The 21,303-nt window shown below is 40.9% G+C and overlaps 2 protein-coding genes across 7 annotated transcripts; one reads left to right on the forward strand and one right to left on the reverse strand.

Annotated features, from left to right (window-relative positions):
• Window positions 1-8,104: 8,104 nt before the first annotated feature.
• clpp (caseinolytic mitochondrial matrix peptidase proteolytic subunit) lies at window positions 8,105-12,798 on the forward strand. The gene is made up of 7 exons (XM_010874329.2): window positions 8,105-8,204; window positions 9,075-9,176; window positions 9,336-9,407; window positions 9,842-9,938; window positions 10,082-10,269; window positions 10,708-10,813; window positions 11,991-12,798. Exons 1-7 carry the CDS (start codon window positions 8,193-8,195, stop codon window positions 12,215-12,217), a joined length of 804 nt encoding a protein of 267 aa, XP_010872631.1. The 5' UTR covers window positions 8,105-8,192; the 3' UTR covers window positions 12,218-12,798.
• A 441-nt stretch (window positions 12,799-13,239) lies between these two features.
• Window positions 13,240-20,252, reverse strand: aldh3b1 (aldehyde dehydrogenase 3 family, member B1). Of its 6 annotated transcripts, none has more exons than XM_010874322.3 (10): window positions 19,822-20,252; window positions 18,248-18,417; window positions 16,944-17,057; window positions 16,667-16,787; window positions 16,373-16,458; window positions 16,047-16,128; window positions 15,473-15,865; window positions 15,054-15,220; window positions 14,830-14,929; window positions 13,240-14,721 (listed from the first exon to the last, which is right to left on the reverse strand). In XM_010874322.3, exons 2-10 carry the CDS (start codon window positions 18,407-18,409, stop codon window positions 14,522-14,524), a joined length of 1,425 nt encoding a protein of 474 aa, XP_010872624.1. In that variant the 5' UTR covers window positions 18,410-18,417; window positions 19,822-20,252; the 3' UTR covers window positions 13,240-14,521. The 6 variants fall into 6 exon arrangements, with proteins under 6 accessions (XP_010872624.1, XP_010872627.1, XP_010872629.1 ...); XM_010874325.2 differs by lacking the exon at window positions 19,822-20,252 and adding an exon at window positions 19,738-19,773; XM_010874327.4 differs by lacking the exon at window positions 19,822-20,252 and adding an exon at window positions 19,546-19,663.
• Window positions 20,253-21,303: the final 1,051 nt, after the last annotated feature.

Below are 21,303 nucleotides of genomic sequence, written 5' to 3' on the forward strand. Positions count from 1 at the left end.
AATGTGACTCGTCAGAGAAGATGACCTTACTCCATTCCTCTACGGTCCAATCCTTATGGTCTTTTGCAAACTTCAGCCTGGCTCTTCTTAGCGTCTCATTGATGAAGGGCTTTTTTCTAGCTTTGCACAACTTCAGCCCTGCCCCTAGGAGCCTGTTTCGAACCGCAAACTGCAGCTGTTTGGCCCCAGCTGCAGTTTGCCATTCTTTTATAGGTCACTTGATGTCATCCTAAGGTTGTTGAGTGACATTTGAAATTAGTTAAAATTTAAATTTAAATTGAACCCTTCTGTACCTCACTCAAAGCTTTTCTCTTTTGTCATGGTGAAAAGTAATTTTTTTATTCAAATTAACTTTGAGGTACTACTTGCACTGTTTTTGCCATCCAGCTGGTCCTATTGCAAGAGGATAATGATGACCACAGCAGTGGTTTTTATACTTTCCTTGTTAAATTAGATTTGGTTCAGGTAATCACCTAATCAGTATCTCATTAAGTAAAATGAGGTGTGCCTGTTGGAATTGAACAGACACTGGAATGGAATGGCTGCCATACATTTAAGAAATTATTTAAGAAAAATTATGAGTGGTCTCTGAATTTTTTCCAGAGCTGTATATACACATACAGTGGGTATATACAGTATTTGATACACTGCCGATTTTGCAGGTTTTCCTACTTACAAAGCATGTAGAGGTCTGTAATTTTTATCATAGGTACAATCAACTGTGAGAGACGGAATCTAAAACAGAAATCCAGAAAATCACATTGTATGATTTTTTTATTATTAATTTGCCTTTTATTGCATGACATAAGTATTTGATCATCTACCAACCAGTAAGAATTCCGGCTCTCACAGACCTGTTCGTTTTTCTTTAAGAATCCCTCCTGTTCTCCACTCATTACCTGTATTAACTGCACCTGTTTGAACTTGTTACCTGTATAAAAGACACCTGTCCACACACTCAATCAAACAGAGTCCAACCTCTCCACAATGGCCAAGTCCAGAGAGCTGTGTAAGGACATCAGGGATAAAATTGTAGACATGCAGAAGGCTGGGATGGGCTATAGGACAATAGGCAAGCAGCTTGGTGAGAAGTGTTGGCGCAATTATTAGGAAATGGAAGAAGTTCAAGATGACGGTCAATCTCCCTCGGTTTGGGGCTCCATGCAAGATCTCACCTCGTGGGGCATCAATGATCATGAGGAAGGTGAGGGATCAGCCCAGAACTACACGGCAGGACCTGGTCAATGACCTGAAGAGAGCTTGAACCACAGTTTCAAAGAAAACCATTAGTAACACACAACACCATCATGGATTAAAATCCTGCAGCGCACGCAAGGTCCCCCTGCTCAAGCCAGCGCATGTCCAGGCCCATCTGAAGTTTGCCAATGACCATCTGGATGATCCAGAGGAGGAATGGGAGAAGGTCATGTGGTAGAGCTTTTTGGTCTAAACTCCACTCGCCGTGTTTGGAGGAAGAAGAAGGATGAGTACAACCCCAAGAACACCATCCCAACCGTGAAGCATGGAGGTGGAAACATCATTCTTTGGGGATGCTTTTCTGTAAAGGGGACAGGACGATTGCACCATATTGAGAGGAGGATGGATGGGGCCATGTATCGCGAGATCTTGGCCAACAACCTCCTTCCCTCAGTAAGAGCACTGAAGATGGGTCCACATGGTCTGCAACAATGCTTAGGTAGGTGGTATGTGTCAAAGTAACATCCACATGATTAGCAGGACTAGCAGAACATTGCCCAAAGCATCACACTGCCTCCGCGGATTGCCTCCTTCCCGTAGTGCATCCTGGTACCATGTGTCCTCCAGGTAAGCAACACACCCGGCCATCCACGTGAAGTAAAAGAAAACGTGATTAATCAGACCAGGCCACCTTCTTCCATTGCTCCGTATCCCCAGTTCTGATTTTCACATGCCCATTGTAGGCAATTTCGGCAGTTGACAGGGGTCAACATGGGCACCCTGACTGGTCTGTGGCTACGCAGCCCCATACGCAACAAACTGCGATGCACTGTGTGTTCTGACACCTATCAATCAGTACCAGCATTAACTTTTTCAGCAATTTGAGCTACAGTAGCTTGTCTGTTGGATCGGACCACACGGGCCAGCCTTCGCTCCCCAAGCGCATCAGTGAGCCTTGACCGCCAATGACCCTCTCACCGGTTCACTGCTTTTCCTTCCTTGGACCACTTTTGATAGATACTGACCACTACACACCGAGAACACCCCACAAGGGCTGCAGATTTGGAGATGCACTGACCCAGTCGTCTAGCCATCACAATTTGGCCCTCGTCAAAGTCGATCAGATCCTCATGCTTGCCCATTTTTCCTGCTTCTAACACATCAACTTTGAGGACAGAATGTTCACTTGCTGCTTAATATATCCCACCCACTGACAGGTGCCATGATAAAGAGATTACCAGAGTTATTCACGTCACCTGTCAGTGGTCATAATGTTATGGCTGATCGGTATACATATACACTACTACTGTTCTAAAGTTTGGGTTCAATTAGAAATGTCCTTGTTTTCCATGAAGACATAGAAGGAATCAGTTAGAATAGGAAATACAGCAAAATGTGTAGGAAATATAGTCAGTCACAAGGTTAGAAATAATGATTTTTTTGACATTGCAAAATGGAGTGATAGCCGTCTTCAAGATCCCTTTTACTTTGTACAAATCTCCCACTTTACCATCATCAAAGCACCCCTAGGGTCCTCCTACTCCTCATTCTATTCTGGTTAGAGCCGGATGAGTTTTAGAAGAAAGTTTTGGCCATTTTGAGCCTGTAATCAAATCCACAATTGCTAATGCTCGAGATACTCAACTTGTCTAAAGAAGGCCAGTTTAATTGCTTATTTAATCACCACAACAGTGGGGACATAATTGTGTTTTCTAATGTTAGCGTTTTTTTATTTTTTTTATTGTGGCCAGCCTGAGGCACACCTGTACAATAATCATGCTGTCTAATCAGAATCTTGATATGCCGCACCTGTGAGGTGGATGGAATATCTCGGCAAAGGAGAAGTGCTCACTAACACAGATTTAGACAGATTTGTGAACAATATTTGAGAGAAATAGGCCTTTTGTGTACATAGAGAAAGTCTTAGATCTTTGAGTTTGGCTCATGATAAATGGGGGCAAAAACAGAAGTGTTGCGTTTATAATTTTGTTCAGTGTATTTTCTATTAGCCCCATCCAAAACTAGACCCTTGGTTTTGCAGGATTCTTCATCCAGTAAACATTTACCTGTAACAAACAATACATAACATGTACAGCATTGAAACCTATTGGAGAGTTTATCCCTTTATGAAACACACATTAAAAGACCAAACATCAGTGAGATTAATCCAACAAATGTCATATTTCTACTTTGCACATTGGTGTGAGATTAGGATTATCCCACTGACTTGACCAGACATCAAGCCTCAATGATTATCCTACCTGGGCTCATATAATTTTTTTTTAAAGCCGGAGAAAGCATTGCAGTGGATTGGGTATTGAAGGAACAAATTATAAGGATTCATTTAAAGAAGTTCAGCCTCTTTTGCGTTTATAATTTTGTTCAGTGTATATTACCAATTCTCCAAGGGTATGCAAACTCATGAGCAAAACTGTACAACCTATACAAAAACAAGCTGCATGATAATTTTTTTTTATCTCACAAACTTAGTCTAACTCTAAAACCACAAAATAAAAGTGTGTTTTATGCTTATATTTTGATATTCTAAACAAATCACTTTACGGCCTCCAAACAAACACATACATTTATATGGGTTATGGATGGCCAGTTGAATGGATCATTCAACTGGTTACTGCAGGCCCATTCCTCAGCTTTTTATCAAAACAGAGGCAGTGACTGCTTTATTATCAGATTTATTTTTTAGGCATACAGTGTAAGAATGTTGTGCCCTGTTGTATCATTTTGAATTACTTTTAAGTTAACTAGAACAACATGGGTTTCATTAGCAAAGTACTGTGCTGTCATGTGCTCCTTCTCCACTGGTTTATTTATAGAGTCCAGACCACCATCTACAATGTTTGTTTGGTAAGATGACTAAGGCTCCTCATGCTCCAGATGAATATCAAACTCTCTGAAAGTGGCAGTTGTAATGCCTCTCTTAAAAAAGCCAAACATTGACCTAGAAAACTTAAAGTATCAGTCTATTGACTCTACCAAATCCAAAGGTTTTTTTGGAGAATAGCTGTTTTCAAGCAACTCACCACCAAGATAAATATATACGTACAAAATCCTCCAGTCTAGTTTTAGACCCAGTCATATTACCAAGACCAAGGCTCTGCATCTGTCCTCATGATTCTTGATCTTAGTGTTGCCTTTGACCCTGTTCATAACCACATTCTATTGTAGATACCCATTGCTCGACATATTGGTTTGGGTCCTATTTATTAATAATGTCAACTTGTATCTGTGGATGATCTCTTCTGTGATCTGTGGTTTGCTTCATAGTTTAATTTGGATCTTGTTAGGGACCACTTTGATTTTCCCTGTAGAGTATAATGTGCCTCTTGGTGATGTAATCCAGAAACACAATGTCAATTTTCACTGCTAGGAAGGTGCACACACAGTTGTACATTTTGATGAAAAATGGCAAAGTCTTAAAATTGCCTACTCTGTTTTTCTGAAAAAACGAAATTCAATCGTATTCAATCGATTCAAACGTGGTAAAAGTCTATGCTAAATCATTAAATGGATTTTCACGTCCGACCTTAAAATGTCTTCGTTCAAACACGTTTTTTTCATGTTCGCTTCTTCTTGCGTTTTCGATCTCTTTCTGCCTTTGCTCGATTCATATTTTCTTTAAACCAAGTTTTGAGCCTCTAAATGGCGAGGAGGGCATATCTGCAGACCGCAAGTCTAGGGCATAACTTAATATGGGGTTTCCTTAATATTAAGTTACGCCCATTGACGGTTTCCATTGGTGTGGTGTTTTTGATTTAGTGCATGCGTTTATGAAGGAATAATTACAGGGTCAATGACGAAGATTTCGGTAAGTGCTTCCATATGACAACCTAACTATATATTTAGGGATAGTTTCGTGTTCACTAAGATTGCTTATCTACTAAATTCTTTGAATCTGAGATTTGAATAGCTTGCCAGTGACAGAAAACAGAAAACCTTTATAGCTACGTTTAAAGATTGTTTAGCTACTTGTTAGCCAGCTCTATTCAATTAGGGTACGTTATAACTAAAGATGTCTGTCACTATATGCAAGCATGCAAGATCCCGTAATTTTTTAGCTTCATATAAACTATCTTGTCATTACTTAGAAATGTAAACCAAATAATTATTTGTCATGGCCATCTTTTATGCAGTGGTGAAAAAAGTAAAAAGTTGACGTATTTGGCAGTGTTCACCAGTTTTTGGAAGTTGCTAAGGATGAGCTAAATTACTTAAACAGTGTTCATAACTAACCAATGACCATAACTGATCATTTACACTCTTCCTTTTTATTTTATTGATCACTGGTTTGTTTTGAACTCCCTTTACCTGGTTATTTATATCTTAATTAGATACTTCCCTCAGTTGAGTACTTTTACTTGGTACTTTGTACACCTCTACTTCTATGTGATTGTTGTGATCTTTTGTTTAAGTTTCCGAGATGCCTTGTTGACCTGGGAGATGCTGTTGCCTGGGTAAATGCCAACACGGGGCTCTTCTGAGACCGGGTACAAGTCCTCACCTCTGAATGATGAGGAAATACAGGGTTCTGTACAGATGCTCAGAGAGGCCTCTACTATAGAGGAAGAACAAGAAGCTCTCTCCCCATTCATATTTTTGTTTAATAATTTTGAAGACACACTGAAACATTCATGTATGAAATAGACAAAAGAGGACTTAATGATTTTGAGCTTCTCTGTTAATTGATGAGGATACCTATTAGCTGTCTTTAAACCATCAGCTAGTCAATTAAGCTGAGTTGGGGATTACCGAAAATCAGTAACTGTAATCCGTTACCAACTGAAATATTGTAATCGGATTACAGATACTTCTGAAAACATTATTTCATTTGGATTACTTCAATTGAAAAAGTGCACGAAATACTTACTACATGTTGATTTTGTTTTTAAATGTTTTAAAAACATCATTATTTGAATCAAAATACCAATTGTGCGCCTCAGTTCTTGTGTGTGATCATCATGAGAGCAAAGGTGGGCGCGCATAACCAGATTAGTGACCGATGAAGCGCTTGTTTAATTTTCTCCGGTTTTGGTTGGTTACGATAATATAGCCGAGCCATATAAAATATGATTTAGTTATCTACTATCAACACATTTCTGAGAACAATGTTTCAAGGCTCATTTGTCAAATGCACCTAACAACTCAGACAGGAATTGTTTAGATTAGGCATATTTGATAGATACCTGTAACATGATGCTACATTCAAAATAAAATATTTATTCGAGCTTCTCCGTTAATAATTTTTGCTGATGAAAATACCTATAAGCTGTCTTGAAACCATCAGCTAATGCTGGTTTCCACACAACAAAAATTACAAGTATAGTTGGATGAGACAAAGAGATAAGAAACATCAGTTGTGTAGCAGGGAGAAAACTGGACAGTGTTTTGGAAGTGTTTGCCTGGCCATACAACATGAACATGAAACCAAAGCCTACAGAACCTGGGCAAAGCTGAATACACAGTACATAAAGAAATACTTTAGTTTTGTCAGTGTTGGAAAGTAATGTTTTGAATATTTGATCGGGTGATTAAATGTTTAATTGTCTAACTGGCATATCATTTAATTTAGTATTTTTATGTTATGCCATTAACTTCATGCGTTTAGAATAAATTGACTTTTAGTGATGTCTGTTGTGCTCTTTTGGACCTGTTCTACTTGTAATTTATGTTATTGAATCAACTTTTAGGATAAGGGTTAAATTAGACCTCATATATTCTTCCCAACAATGTTTTTAGTCCATAACAATGTCATTACTCTACAATTAAAAATGTGCTTGTTCCTGGCACCACCGGAAAAATTTATATTTCTATAAACAGATGTTGACTTGACCTCTACATGAAGCAAATTGAAACTTGCCACATTTCTGCAACAGGCTATAGAAAATTCAACACTTCAAATTACAAATTTCAACTTTCTACAACATTGCTGTTAAATTGAACAGTGCAAGTCAAAGGAAGGAGGAACCGTTACAATGATTTGTATGAAAACTGGTCAGATCTACACCTCAGAACCCACAGGTCTCGGCAAAGGACCTTCAGAACAGTTTAGCTGACACTGAAATTGCTCTCAGGTCCAACGCACAATGTACCTTACAGAGCAGGTTGACATTTGTGTTAAAATGTTGAATCTATGGAAAATGCATAAATACACCTTATTGGTATCCATGGATTATCGGGCGCGAGAATTAAATCCCCGGATAAAGCCCCGCCTCCACGCCAATAGAAGCTCAAAACTTGGTTTTGAGAAAAGACGGTGGAAAGAAATTGTAATCGTAAGAAGCGAACATTAAAAAAGCGTGTTTGAACGAAGACATGTTAAGATCAGACACGAAAATGCATTTAATGATTTTAGCATACAGTTTTCCCATATTTGAATCACATTTTTTTCATACAATTGAATTTAGTTTTATCATACGACTAAATATTTCTTGTTAACCTTGCTTCCATTTTCATTTTCAAAAAAATATTTCAGTTACGTTTTTCAGTTACGTTCAATACATTTGAGCTCAATTTGGCTCCATACAAATTGTCCATCAAAGTAATCCTGATTTTAACAGAATACACCGAGTTTTGTTATGTCCGTTGCTAAAGTATATTACACTAGACAAAATATCTAAGATATCAGACATAATTGTAATGGCGGCTAAAATAGGCCTATGTTTGGATTTACAGTGAATCGCTACAGAGTACAAAATCCTCTCTGGTTTCTACGCCTGTATAGGGATGAAAGATGAAGCCTAATCAGTAGCATAGTTTTTTCGTTTCATTTAGGTTACGGGTTTATACGGTTTCAAGTGTCACTTAATAAAATGTACTCACAATATCATCTATATATCAAATTGTTTAAATTATCTTTTATTTTCATCCCGCGCAGTAGGTGGCGGCAATACATTTATGTACAAAACTTTCAACGTTAAATAATTGTTTCCGGTTACATTGGGGGTCAAACAGAGGAGATTGCACATTACTATATCACAATGCTTATTCGGGTAAGTATTTTAATAGAAAATTCATAACACCGTTTTGAAATCCGTTGTTTGTATTGTAAACTGTAACGCCAATGTAGTCTTATATATTTTTTTGCTGTCTCAGTACAGTATTACATTCTTGTATCAGATTAACGTGTTTTGTGCTGCTACTTGCAGTTAGCAATTAGCAAAATAGCGGCTAGGACTTGTTTAACTTGTCAACAAATGTATAACCTAACTCATTGCCAGCTCCAGGTGTAGCTGGTTGCTAAGTTACTTTTTTAGTACTTTTGGCACATTTCTATGGCATTTTTTACTGCGTAACAGGCGTGTCAAGAAATTATTTGTACGTGTGAATGGTGTACTTAAAAAGTAATATTTTTGGACGCTGGCCATTGTTAAACTAGTTGCGCTGCTGAATCAAAAGGGGTCTCTGAACATTTTGTACTCAGTTATGTATGTTCCCCGTGTCATCAGTCCCACTAGGAACAGCATATTACACATCCAGACCAAAATGGGAAGTCTAAAAAGTCCAGACTGCTTCTTAAAGATTATCAATGTGTTAAATATTTGGCTTGAACAAAACAAGGAGCCAGGGATGGGAAGAGGATATACAGCTCTGGAAAATATTTAGAGACCACTGCACCAAGTCGAAAAATACGTTTTTGAGTGAGGAACAGAAGGGTTAAAATTAAGAGACCACTACAAATTGAACGATTCTGTTCTTCACTCTAAACTTTCATTTTCAACTTTTTTGGAAAGGAAAGGAAAATGTGCAGTGGTCTCATAATTGTTTCCGGAGCTGTACTGCATCTCTGTGTAGTCTTTGTTAGCAAATAAGCAAAATGCAGTCACAGTAAAAAAATATCTCTCTCCATCCCATTCTCTTAGAGGGTTTTACAATGTGGAATGACTGCATTAAAATCAAGTAGATCCATCCACCAAAGTGCTTCATGGAGAAGTCCTCTCATACCTATTGTTGTGGAACAGACGGTAAGAACTAATAGTTCTATTAAAAACTGCAGTTGTTACAAAAATATGCATCCTTCTATTCGCTCTTCATTTTGAAAAGTTATAAAATGTGTTCAGCTTTCTCTTTGTTTTGCTCACATCATTTTGACAAGTTTTTCCTGTATTTCTCCTCTTTCTCAGGGTCGAGGAGAGCGAGCATATGACATTTACTCTCGTCTCCTGAGGGAGAGGATCATTTGTGTTATGGGGCCTGTAAGTCTTGTGTTGTTTGTCTGTTAGGGGTTGGGTTTATGACATGGCCCTTTCTGAATCTAAAAGTGGAATCCACCTCTCTTGTCTGTAATATCCTATGTGAAAAGTCTGTCCGAGAGAGCATTACAGCCATGACTACTGCTCGAAAATAGGTTTAACATGCCAAATAATAAATATCCCATTGCTACTCCTAGCCACCTATTGTCCCATTAATCATTACCCACTGCAGCAATTCATTTTTAAAAATTACAGCAAAAAGCCTGCAAGAAGTGGTTTGTGTGGTCTGTCAGTCATTTTCGGTTTATCATCACAACTCTGGGCTAAGAACAGGTGGCGTCGCTGCATCAGTCCAGTTATTGTTTTTATTCATCTATTTAGAATCCTTTAGTTCAGAAGAATGAATGTCTTTCTCCTCTCTCCATGCCTTCTTTCAGATTGATGACTCCGTAGCCAGCCTGGTCATCGCTCAGCTTCTCTTTCTGCAGTCGGAGAGCAATAACAAACCCATCCACATGTACATCAACAGTCCCGGTAAGAGAAGAGCAATACACTGCAGTCCAACAGTAGAACATACGGTTGAGGACAAAGGTGGTGGCAAAATAAGGACAGGGCAACTGGGGCACGAGGAGAGGGAGACCACTGGGGACCAACCAAACCCTTCTCCTTCTCCCCAGGCGGCGTTGTGACGGCAGGCCTGGCCATTTACGACACCATGCAGTACATCCTCAACCCCATCTCCACGTGGTGTGTGGGCCAGGCGGCCAGCATGGGGAGTCTGCTTCTGTCTGCAGGCACGGCGGGCATGAGACACTCCCTGCCCAACGCCCGCATCATGGTGCACCAGCCCTCTGGAGGAACCAGGGTGAGAAGGGGAAGGAGATGATGACAGGGGAGCTAAGGAGGGCCAGGGAGGTGGCAGGGGCTGGAGCTGAGGGGGGCGGTGAAGTCTCAGCTCGGGAAATAGAGATGTTGGAGATCCTGGTACACTGTGTGGCTGGTTGCCATTAAACACCTGATCCTGTCCACAGACATATAAAGCGCCGGGGGGGGGAAATGAAGAGACCGCTGCACCTTTTTTCTATCCTTTCCAAAAAAGTCGAAAAGGAAGGTTTCGAGTGTGGAACGGAAGTGTTCAGTTTGCAGTGGTCTCCTAATTTGAACCCTTCTGTTCCTCACTCAAAACCACCCTTTTTTGGAAAGGAAAGAAAAAGGTGCAGTGGCCTCTTCATTTTTCCTGTAGCTGTATGTCAGTTGTGATGACGAATACCTGTTTTGACATCTCTCTCCTGGGTGTTATTAGGGTCAGGCTACAGACATTGCCATTCAGGCGGAGGAGATCTTGAAGCTGAAGAAACAGATCAATCAGCTGTACGCAAAACACACCGGTCAGCTGTTAACAACTATAGGTGAGTTGGCATAGCCGCTTGTTCAGTTGAGTCAGGCTCAGTGAGGACAACTTGAAATAAGGAGATAGCTTGTTTTTGTACAAAGGGGACGATTCTGATATTTTATTATTTATGCATCTAACCACAACTAGTCTTTTAGTGTCATACATTTCTGCTCAACTGTTCTGCTCAAAACCCAAATTTATCGGGCAAAAAAAGCCTACAAAGAAAGGACCTGGGTTCATTTGAATGCATATGTAATTATTTGTTACTCTGCGTATTTTCTATTCAGTTGTGTATTTTCAAATGATGTGGCCAAATCAGCTACTTTTCTTTTTAGTCTTCAAAATACAACCTCCCTATATTTGAACTAAGAAGAAGCATGCCTGTATTTCTGTGTTCAGTAACCATAAAAAGTATTGATAAAGCTAAGCAAAACAGCTAGGAGATGAACAACATGCGTAATTAACGACATCATTTCAAAACATGTAGAATATATTGTACTTGTTCAGTTATTCAAGGAAAGCCACCAAAAACATGACTGCATCTTCCTAAAAATGAAACCTTTATTACATACACTTGCAAGAACGGCATTGACCCTTTTCCTATATTGTATGAGATTTGGTAACACACTGGAAGGGATCTCTGTAGAAAAATCTCATCTGATGTAGGACATTGTGATCTGAATCTATAGACTGACCTTTTCAATTCAAACCACTATTGGAACAAAGTCTTTAGACTGATATGATCATTGCAAACGGTTGATTTTTGTCAGTTAATTCATTTGTGGATTCTGATGTTTGGTTGGGGTAACTGACTTGGAGCAAGAGTGACTTGTCAGCAGATAAGCTTAAGCCTCTTGGTAGAGACAACTTAACTACCCTGGTACTGTATGGAATTAATAAAGTCGCTGACCTAATAAGGGGCCCAGGACCCGTGGAAGCCAAATATAAAATTATACCACCATATCTTACGATATTCAACCACCCTAGTCTAGCTGATACTATTCCGGTCTTGAGACTGAGAGGAGAGAAGTTGTTATTGTTTAACATTCAGTCTCGTACATTAGAGGCAGTATTCTACAAAGTGCCACTTTAAGTGATTTTATGATTTACTGTTTTCCTCACACTAAGTACTTTTTTCACAGTTCACTCCTCTTACAAAATTACTGTGTCACACCCTTTTCTACTTTTCCTAGAGGGTGTGATGGAGAGAGATCGTTACATGAGCCCCATTGAGGCGCAGGACTTTGGGATCATTGACCGGGTGTTAGTTCATCCTCCTCAGGCGGGCCAGGACGACCCAGAGCTCGTGCAGAAGGAGCCACCGGCCCCAACCAGCCCCTCGCCAACCTCAGAAACTCTTGCCCCCGAGCCTGGGACCCCTGGGGCCAACCCCACCTCCTCTTACAAACCTGAACCCTGATCTCTCTCGGTTCTGAAGTAGGAGTCCCACACCCAATCACAAACCAGCCCTTAGTTTCTGCCTGCCTAGGCCTTCTGTAAATCCTCCTGTACAATGTTGGAGTGGATTGGAATATAAAATAGCGGCTCCAATGTGGAGCCATTTCCATGTTGGTTCTACTTATCCAATCCTTTGAGAACTATGGAAGTGCTTTGTGGATGGGGGCTAGGTGTTGTACACCTCTGGCTGGGAAAACCTCAGGTAGAGATGAGCCAGTGCACAGGAATGGAAAATCAACCTCAGATGTCTGTCCCTCTCTATAGAAACTGATTTACAGTTTACCCACCACAAACCCATATTAATAAAGCATAGCACACAGGGATTTCCATGAAAACTCATTCATTATGACCAACAAGGTAACTTATCCTAGATCAGCACTATTGTTCTGAGATGCATTATGAAAACAAATGTAACAAAAACACCCGCCCACCAAATATTGTGTATCAAATTAACTGAAATAATACTGTTTTCAATATCCATGTCATCCCACAATGTTGTGTCCCAAGGGATTTGTGATATTAAAGAATGTGATGTCAACTTTAGTTTGAATCTTAAGGTTTTATGAAAAGGTATGAGTGTCAATGTTGCCATTTCTTTTTAACCTCGCAAAAAATGTTTATGGCAGTACACAGTGGCATTAATCATGGAAACATTACTTTATTTCCAGTATTTGCATTTATCAAAATTGTCATGTAATCTGCTCCATTGTAAACAGGATTATTAGGGCAAGTATTATATTGGAAAAGCATGTAAATGCTGCAAATTATTAATCTGTCTGCAAATCACATTCCTACACAGTGACCATAAAAAAACAGACATAAATGCATTATCCTATGGGAACTAAGGGCTTCAGTTACCTTATTTGATAGCAGAGCATAATAGTAAATGTGAAGGCCTCAATTATAAAAATAGAAAAGCAAATGTTGGGATGTGGGACAATGGGACAAATAATACTAATGTCAATTTGAAAACAGAAAAATGCATTATGTAAAGTATGATTTATTGAAGTCTTATGTACATATAATTTATCAAATTAACAAACAACCTGACAAAGTACAAAAAGATGAAGATTATCCTGTGTTCTGTGACCCACACATCCATAGACAAATACATAAAGCATCTGTAACAATACCCAGTTATGGTGTGAGGAACATGTTTAATATACGGGGTATTGTGCAACATCTAAAAACCCTCTGGGCTCTCCAAACCATGGTAGCCAAGCAGTCCAGTAAAACGATAGGTAAAGTCTCAAATGTCTTCCTCATATCCTTGTACTGATCTGTTAAGAAGGGATGAGTCAACGCAAGACGAGTTGAGGAAGCTAATCTAGACCACTGATGCAGCATATGGAGACGTGCTTGGAAACCGCATTCTAGGTGGATCCCAGTAGACTCCCCTTTACCGCCAAAGATTTCACATAACTAGATATGTTACAGCCATTGGCATCTACAACACTACTTTTACCTTTTCGTTTCTCCAGATCAGTGTAGATGAAAGAAAGCAGACAAGGGAAAGGAGACTATTGGCCTGTGAATAACCCTGTTAAACCAGAACCCCAAGTAGCACCTTCCCTCTTCTCTCAGTGCCTTTCTGTTGAGTCAATCTAAACAGCATTCTTTTCAAGTAACCAAGCAGAGCAACTAAAATGTGCCGTGTCCATGAAATATACAACACACCACCAGACAGGTTTCAGAACAGTAACAATAACATTTATATATAAAGTGTTAAACTCAGTCAAGGGGTCTATTCATTTTGCAAATAGTTTCTAAAATGTTTTTTAAACAGAAGCAAAAGACATAGGGAGGGGACTACTTGTCCCATAGAAACTATTGTTGTTGTAGCAAAACTAAGTATTTAGTAACTTCTTTTGATTATACCCCAGGTTAGTGTATAAAAACATGCAGCAAAGTAGCAATGCATGGTCCAAAATGTGTCTTCCAACTAGAAGTAAACACGTTGTCAGTGATAATACAGTGTTGACCGCAATGCAAAGAACTATAAAACTACCCTTTAAATCAGTACTTCTGAGGGTAAAGTGTCTGGTCGCAAGCTGGTCAATGTCAGTGAATGCAAAGGTGTTGTTTTGCGAAAAGTACATTTGGCTCTGGGTGTGCAATCACACACAGCATTCCGCCAAACAAAAGAATTTCACTGAGAATAGTTTCCTAAAACCAATTTACTATTGGACAACTATCTTTCCATCCCGTTCTGTAAGGCAAAACGTCTAAGTAGCGGTTTTGTTTGGTGGAATGAACAGTGTCATTCTCACATGACTGTGCAGCCTCCCCAGCTGCCCTTCTTCAGGGTGGTGGCCCAGCGTAACCAGCCCAGGTTGTATTCGCTGTAGGGTGGGTAGCGCAGGACGTTGACCATCTCCAGCAACCAGCTCCGGTTCATACAGCTCCGCCTGTGGCTGAACGTCTCAAAGCCCCAGCGACCGTGGTAGCTGCCCATACCACTTGCCCCTGAAGCGTGGAGTACACAGTCAACAACGTGGCACATGGCGATCAGATCTACGTTTAGTGCTTTGCGTCTCTTTACCACAACGTATTGGTCCTTGAAAAGACGCTTACCTACACCTCCGAAGGGCAGGCCTGGCAGAGCCATGTGAACGATACCGTCGTTCCCGCAGAAACCTCCACTGCTGGTGTTGTTCAACACTGTGGACACCACCTGAGCAGGAAGCAATGTGCATACAACTTGAAATGGTAGAATATGTGGGGGACCACCATGACTGTAATGACATCAAAAAGCTGACGAGGAGAAAGGACCAGGATGTAACCCTGGGTGTCCTTACAGAGGACTCGTCTGAGAACACGTAGAGGGCCAGGGGTTTCTCTTGGCGGTTGATGTAGTCTATACCCTCCTCCAGAGACTCGATGGTCAGGATAGGCAGGATGGGTCCGAAAATCTCCTCCTGCATCAGAGAATCAGCCTCTGGCACGTCCACCAAAACTGTGGGAGCTGACGAGCAGGGTTCACAAATCAGCTGGGACGGCCGAGCATGTTTCCCCAACGTGCTTGTTTGTGAGCTTGCATTTTAAAATCAGTTTAACAGCAAAGCTCTACTTCCAATGGAATCTTTCCACTTCCATTTCTACCCACCAGGTGGCATCAGTGAACAATGGACATATCACATTTCAAAGCAAACTCTAAACCACAAGCAGTATTGCACCGTCTTCCCTTGAACCCCCCCCCCCCCCCCCCCCGACTCACCGATGTACTTGTCCTCTTCACGGCTGTCCCCTCCAATCACTACTTTCCCCTTTGACTTCCTCAGCATGTCAACCAGACGTCTCCAGTGGCGCAGGGTGACAATGCGGCCCATGTCCGGGCCCTCCCCTGGGTCTGACCCATAGAAGCTCAGTAGGGTCTCCTGGATAGCAGGAAGCAAAGCGTCTCGGGTCTCTACAGTGCAGAGGACGTAGTCGGGCGCCACGCAGCTCTGGCCGGTGTTAAAGAACTTGGACCAGCACAGGCGTCTGGCAGCCTTCTGTATGTCGATGCGGCCGTAGATGAAGCAGGGGCTCTTGCCTCCCAGCTCCAAGGTCACAGGGGTCAGGTGGGGTGCTGCTGCTAGCAGGATTGAGCGGGCCACTGCTTGGGAACCTGAGGCGAGGGGGGGAGTGAGGAGATGAGCAAGAGAGCGTGCTAAAGATGTGATGCTCAAGGCCATATGGTAGAAATGTAGAAAAATGCAAACACACAAAATAGGGGACTGAGGTGAAATGAAAATGTGTATATTTCAAGGAATTTCCATAAAAGTTGGGACACTTCTGTGTGGCTTTACCTGTGTAGAAGATGTGGTCAAACCGATTCTTCAGTAATGACTTTGTTTCCTCTGCTCCACCACATAGCACAGCGTAGCAGTCCTGTAATAGTAAGATGGTCAAATTCAAGCAGTATCAAGATAGGTGGCCGGAAACTCAATCACCTCCAAATATGACTATTAATTTTATTTTGACGTTGCAAATATGGAAGAAAATAGAGAAACTGAACTTGGTTGCATCTGGGGTCATATCTGTTAATCACTGTATGACACTGTAGGGCTCCAATCCAGTGATGATTCACTATAGGAAATAGGTGTAAGAAATGTATACAGCAGGTGTGGATTACCTGGGATAGGTATTTGGGGATGAGTTCTGCCAAGAGTTGCTCAGTGGCCTGACAGATCTCTGACGGCTTCAGGATGACACAGTTTCCTGGTTTATGACATCAGAGAATCAATAACATGACAGAACCAAACGCAATCAATAATGACATCTTAAGAAAATCCAAATTTACGTTACATTACACACAAGGAAACACTGTTTGTGGATATACTTTTTGTGTGTGTATTTACAGTAGCTTGAAGTATCTGTTTCATTACTAACAATACCTATATGTACACAAAGGGATGTAAGATGTTACCTGCAGCAATTGCAGCAACCAAGGGTAAGAGAATAAGATGGAGAGGGTAGTTCCATGCCCCAATGATTAAAACTACCCCCAATGGTTCCCTGCGTATAAAACATTCATCCATCCTCGTGGCCTAAAAAATAAGGAATGGATAAATATTTTGTGATCCCACGGACAATTAGTACAGAAGCAACAAGTCAGTTTAACACAATACTGTCTATGTGTTGTGATATAGTTAAAAGCGGCAGAGTCACAAATATTGTGCAGACAGTGGTGACCAAGTTCATACCAGATTCTTGCCAATGTTGTATTCGGGCTGCATCCAGGTCCTGAGGTTTTCAATGGCGAAGTACAGGTCATTCAGTGTTATTTGAATCTCTGACAGGACTGACTCAAACTTGGGCTTTGGTGAGGGGAAAAAATGGAGAGAGAAACAGTGAAAGACAGGGAGTGGAGTAAAAAAAGTGATAGGATGAGAGCAGAAAGAGAGTGGTGACCGGCATTAATAAGAGCATGGATAGATCCTACATTCTATGAGGCCCGGGGCAGGTGTATCTAAGGAACCCCCCCACACACAAAAAACTACAACACTATAGGCTGGTTTCGCAGACCCGATTAAACCAAGTCTAGGACTTAAAGAAAACTCCATTAAGCTTGTTTTTTTTATAGACAAGGCTTAATCTGTGACTGTGAAACTGACCCTATAATTCAAGCATTGGATCAATAGGTTAGACAAAACTGACAGTTGTTACTCTCACAGGCAAACAGCAACTTTAATTTGATTGGTCAAAATGTGCTTATCAGACTGCTTTAACAGAAAAACATTTATTTTATTGAAATCTAACAGTGGTCTACATTGTCTTCCTGCATAATTTTTGCACAGATTTCCTGGTGTTAGGAAATGTACTAATTATTTCAAATCATACTAATCTAAAGCACTGGTATAGCCTAAATGTTGTGAAAATTATATATTTTGCTTTTATGTCAAGTTATTAATATCAAGTAAATTAAAAATATCTAAATAATTTAGCAAAGGCTTTGTTTTATCTGAAGTGGGACAGAGGGGCCCTTGTATACATTGTGGAGGGACCCAGATATGGGTTGTGGAGGAGTCCTGGTAAGATTTGAGGTGGATCCAAGGGTCCCTGGTTCGGTACGGGTTGAGGTTGAACCGAGGGTCTCTGGTTTGGTATGTGTTGAGGTGGAAACGAGGAGCCCTGGAATGGGTTGTGGAAGGACCCTGGTATGGGTTGAGGTGGAGCCCTGGTAGTCAGTTGGGACTTGATGGGCTGAAGTGTCCAGATATTCAAGCACTATCGGTCTATCTACCTACATTTTGCAATCACAGTAAATTGTCCCATGGACCTCAGATCATTATTGTCCATTGGGGTTCCTTGTAGCCCGAGGCCACTAATGGTAAGAGGCCCCCTGGGCCCAGGCCCCATTTGCCCTGTCCATAATCCGGCCCTGAATAAGTGGGAGTCTGGATGGTAGATGAGATATATACGGGGTAACAGGATGATGTTGAGGATGTTGTGTGCATGTCAGAGTATACTGCAAACTTTGCTATACATGTTATGTGAACGTTAGTACCTTATGGAGGTCCTTGTGGAGCGCATCTATTATCAGCTGTTCATTCTCTTCCACCAGAGAGAGAAGCTTTTGGAGCTGATTCATTCGGAACTGCTCTGGAATGGTCATGCCTGACCGGAATGTTGCCCTCAACCTGTCAATCACCTCACTCTGGTTGGCCATCTTTCAACCTGAGAGGACAAAAACAAGTTTGAAAACAAGTCAGTGGACAACATTTCCTAAAAAAAATAAAATAAAATAAAAGACTGACATATTACACACACAACCAGTAGGACCAGTAATGAGGTAAATATATTGCTCTTGCACATTTACTTGGACTAGTAATTCAAGGCCTGTGAGTAGCCTATTAATTACAGATATTAATGGCTGCTGGATGGTGCATTGTCAGACTAAACCTCAGTGATCATCTACAAATACACACAGTAAGCAGCCTTGCCTTGAGCACTGTTTTATATTCTCAGTTAAGGCAAGTTGCATAGACAAGTTGCATAGACAAACCCACCACAAATCTAGTTTAGCTTATACCAGCAATTCAGTCCAGGTGATGGGACCTATATGATGAAGATGATAAGTAGAGAGCGGTAAAACAAATGTTAGGCTGTATACGCTATGAAGAGGTAAACGTGTGTTTGTCGAAAGTTGTTAACCGTTCGTTGCTTAGTTGAGTAATCAGTCATTCCGAGGGGCGAGGCTAATCGTCAGAAACTGTAATTCGAAAGGACACGTGAAAGTGTGGGCGGCATATAACCTGTGACAGACGTGAAGGAAGCAACGAATTACTGCAGCAGGGATGGATGGCTACGCGGTTCTGTTACAGAAACGCCGCGCAAGAGTTTCATGTTTTTGCATACCGAAGTGGAAGTACATTCAAATTAATTGAATTCAGACAATCACAGAATTAAATCAGTTAAAATCAGCCTAGGGAGAGGCTTTTAAATACCTTTATATATCAGTAATTCTCTACTCCAAACCCGGGGGCCCAGAAAACTGCGTGCTTTTATTCTGCCCGATAGTTAATTGTTTTCAGCTAGTATTGCAGATTAAAAATAGTCAACATTTCGATGGCTAGAATGAAAACCAGCAGTATTTCGGGTACCATGGTTCGGTTATTTACCAAGTGCGCACACAATTTTTTTTTTTTAAGCAAACGCACAAACATTCCAACAAGCACTGGAACCTCTGCTTGACCTCGTTTAGGAGCGATGAATGAAATTGTCTACAAAAAGCTGCGTCCCTAACCAATTATTGGTTGTAAAGCAAAACATTTACATTTCTTTTTAATAGTATGTGAAACCAACCGTGTTGTATAAGTTAAAGCCGCAGCTCCGGGATGAATGACGAATTTCTCTAGTAATTACTAGTTTCGACTGTTCAAGTGGAGTTTCCCCAGTTGTACACAGGTGCTAAATTCCTTAGTTAAGAATGCAGTTTTAGTCTAACTACTAAATTACTTGTTCTAGTATGTTATGATTAATATGGTAGCCCATTACCTGCATTGTTTCGTAAACGGTTGTAGCTGAATGAACACACCTTAATTAAATGTTTGACGGTAATACAGATTTATTTTAACTCACCTGTTAACGCCCAATGGTCGTCCGCTGCTGTGTCTACAGTATCTTTTCAGAGCCAGGCTTAATTGTCGATGGGCTTTGAATAATCACATTCCAATTTTGCTCACTGATAGCTTTGACTTGGGAAGCCGAGAAAAGTGAAGCATTTCCGGGTGCCAATGGTGGTATTCCTTTCTCACGACTTGTTAACTGGCTGTGTATCTGGAAAGGTAATATACTTTTGGCAGAACAAGAAAAACAAGCCTAAAACCTGTCTAGGCTTAAGAGAAACGGACGTGCAAAACACTAAGCAATAGGCCTATGTTAATGCTATGAACGTTTGCCCTTCAGATAACATCTTAAATAAAAACGATTACATGCACACTTTTGTAGTGTCCCAAGTCACAGACCCACCAGACTCGTCAAAAAAATAATTCCACAGAATAGCAGGTATCAGTCTAAGCACTTATCAGTTTATTTAGTATTAGGTTTTGACACTCAAAGCACTAATCAGTCAATATTTTAGGGTGTCCAGGGATTGGCTGCATATATGGCACTCATACTCCTATCACAGCTCCTTCAGTAAATGAAGGAGATTATGTGAATAGGAGGTCTTCCCACAGCATTAATGTGCAGATAGGCCAGAAAAGAATTCTAATTATTTTGAGAATTGTACTTATTTTTTGCGGAAATTTCCATGTAGCCACTGAAAGGTGTTGAATTAGGGAGGGGAGGCTAAACAGCATCACAATTGCTTGAACCAATATACTTTCCTGTTTTCATTTCGTCGTCAGTTGCTGCCAAGTACGTTTTGTGCTTGTTGGGTTGCACCTGCATAAATGAATGACCCCACTTGGTACAGGCAAGCGAACTCAGCAATGAAAATTGCCCAAAAGCAACTATACTTCCTGAGGAGCCTAAAGAAGTTTGGCATTTCGGAAAAAACACTCATCAACTTTTACAGGTGCACCATTGAGAGCATTCTCTGAAACTGCATTACTGTCTGGTACGGCATCTGCTACGATCACAAGTCCCTCCAGAGCGTGGTGAAGTCTGTGGAGCGCGTCATCAGCTGCCATCTTCCCTCGGTGCGAGCCATACACGATGCCTTCGGAAAGCACGGAACATCATCAAGGGGCTACAGCCACCAATGCTATGGTCTATTCATACCGCTGCTGGTAGAAACTACCGGAGCATCGAGGCACCCATTTCCAGACTCACAGTTTTTTCCCTCAGGCCATAAGGCCTGAACTCGATATTACACAACCACGCACATATTATATAAATGTTTGGAACACTCGGGATGTGACTTTTATATTAATGCTCATTGTCTCAGTCAGCAATTTTCTGACACGATAGCTCATGTTCTTTTGCTGCTGCTACTGTATTGCTTTTTTCTTGAATATATACTCATATTCTGCATGTGCATTCATTAATATATTTAACTCCAATGGGGAGAAGTATGGGGTTCGAGACCTTTCTCCCCTGTTGCTATGGTGAATCACG

The sequence above is a fragment of the Esox lucius genome, chromosome 11 (genome assembly GCF_011004845.1).
Source record: "Esox lucius isolate fEsoLuc1 chromosome 11, fEsoLuc1.pri, whole genome shotgun sequence".
NCBI classification, from domain to species: domain Eukaryota; kingdom Metazoa; phylum Chordata; class Actinopteri; order Esociformes; family Esocidae; genus Esox; species Esox lucius.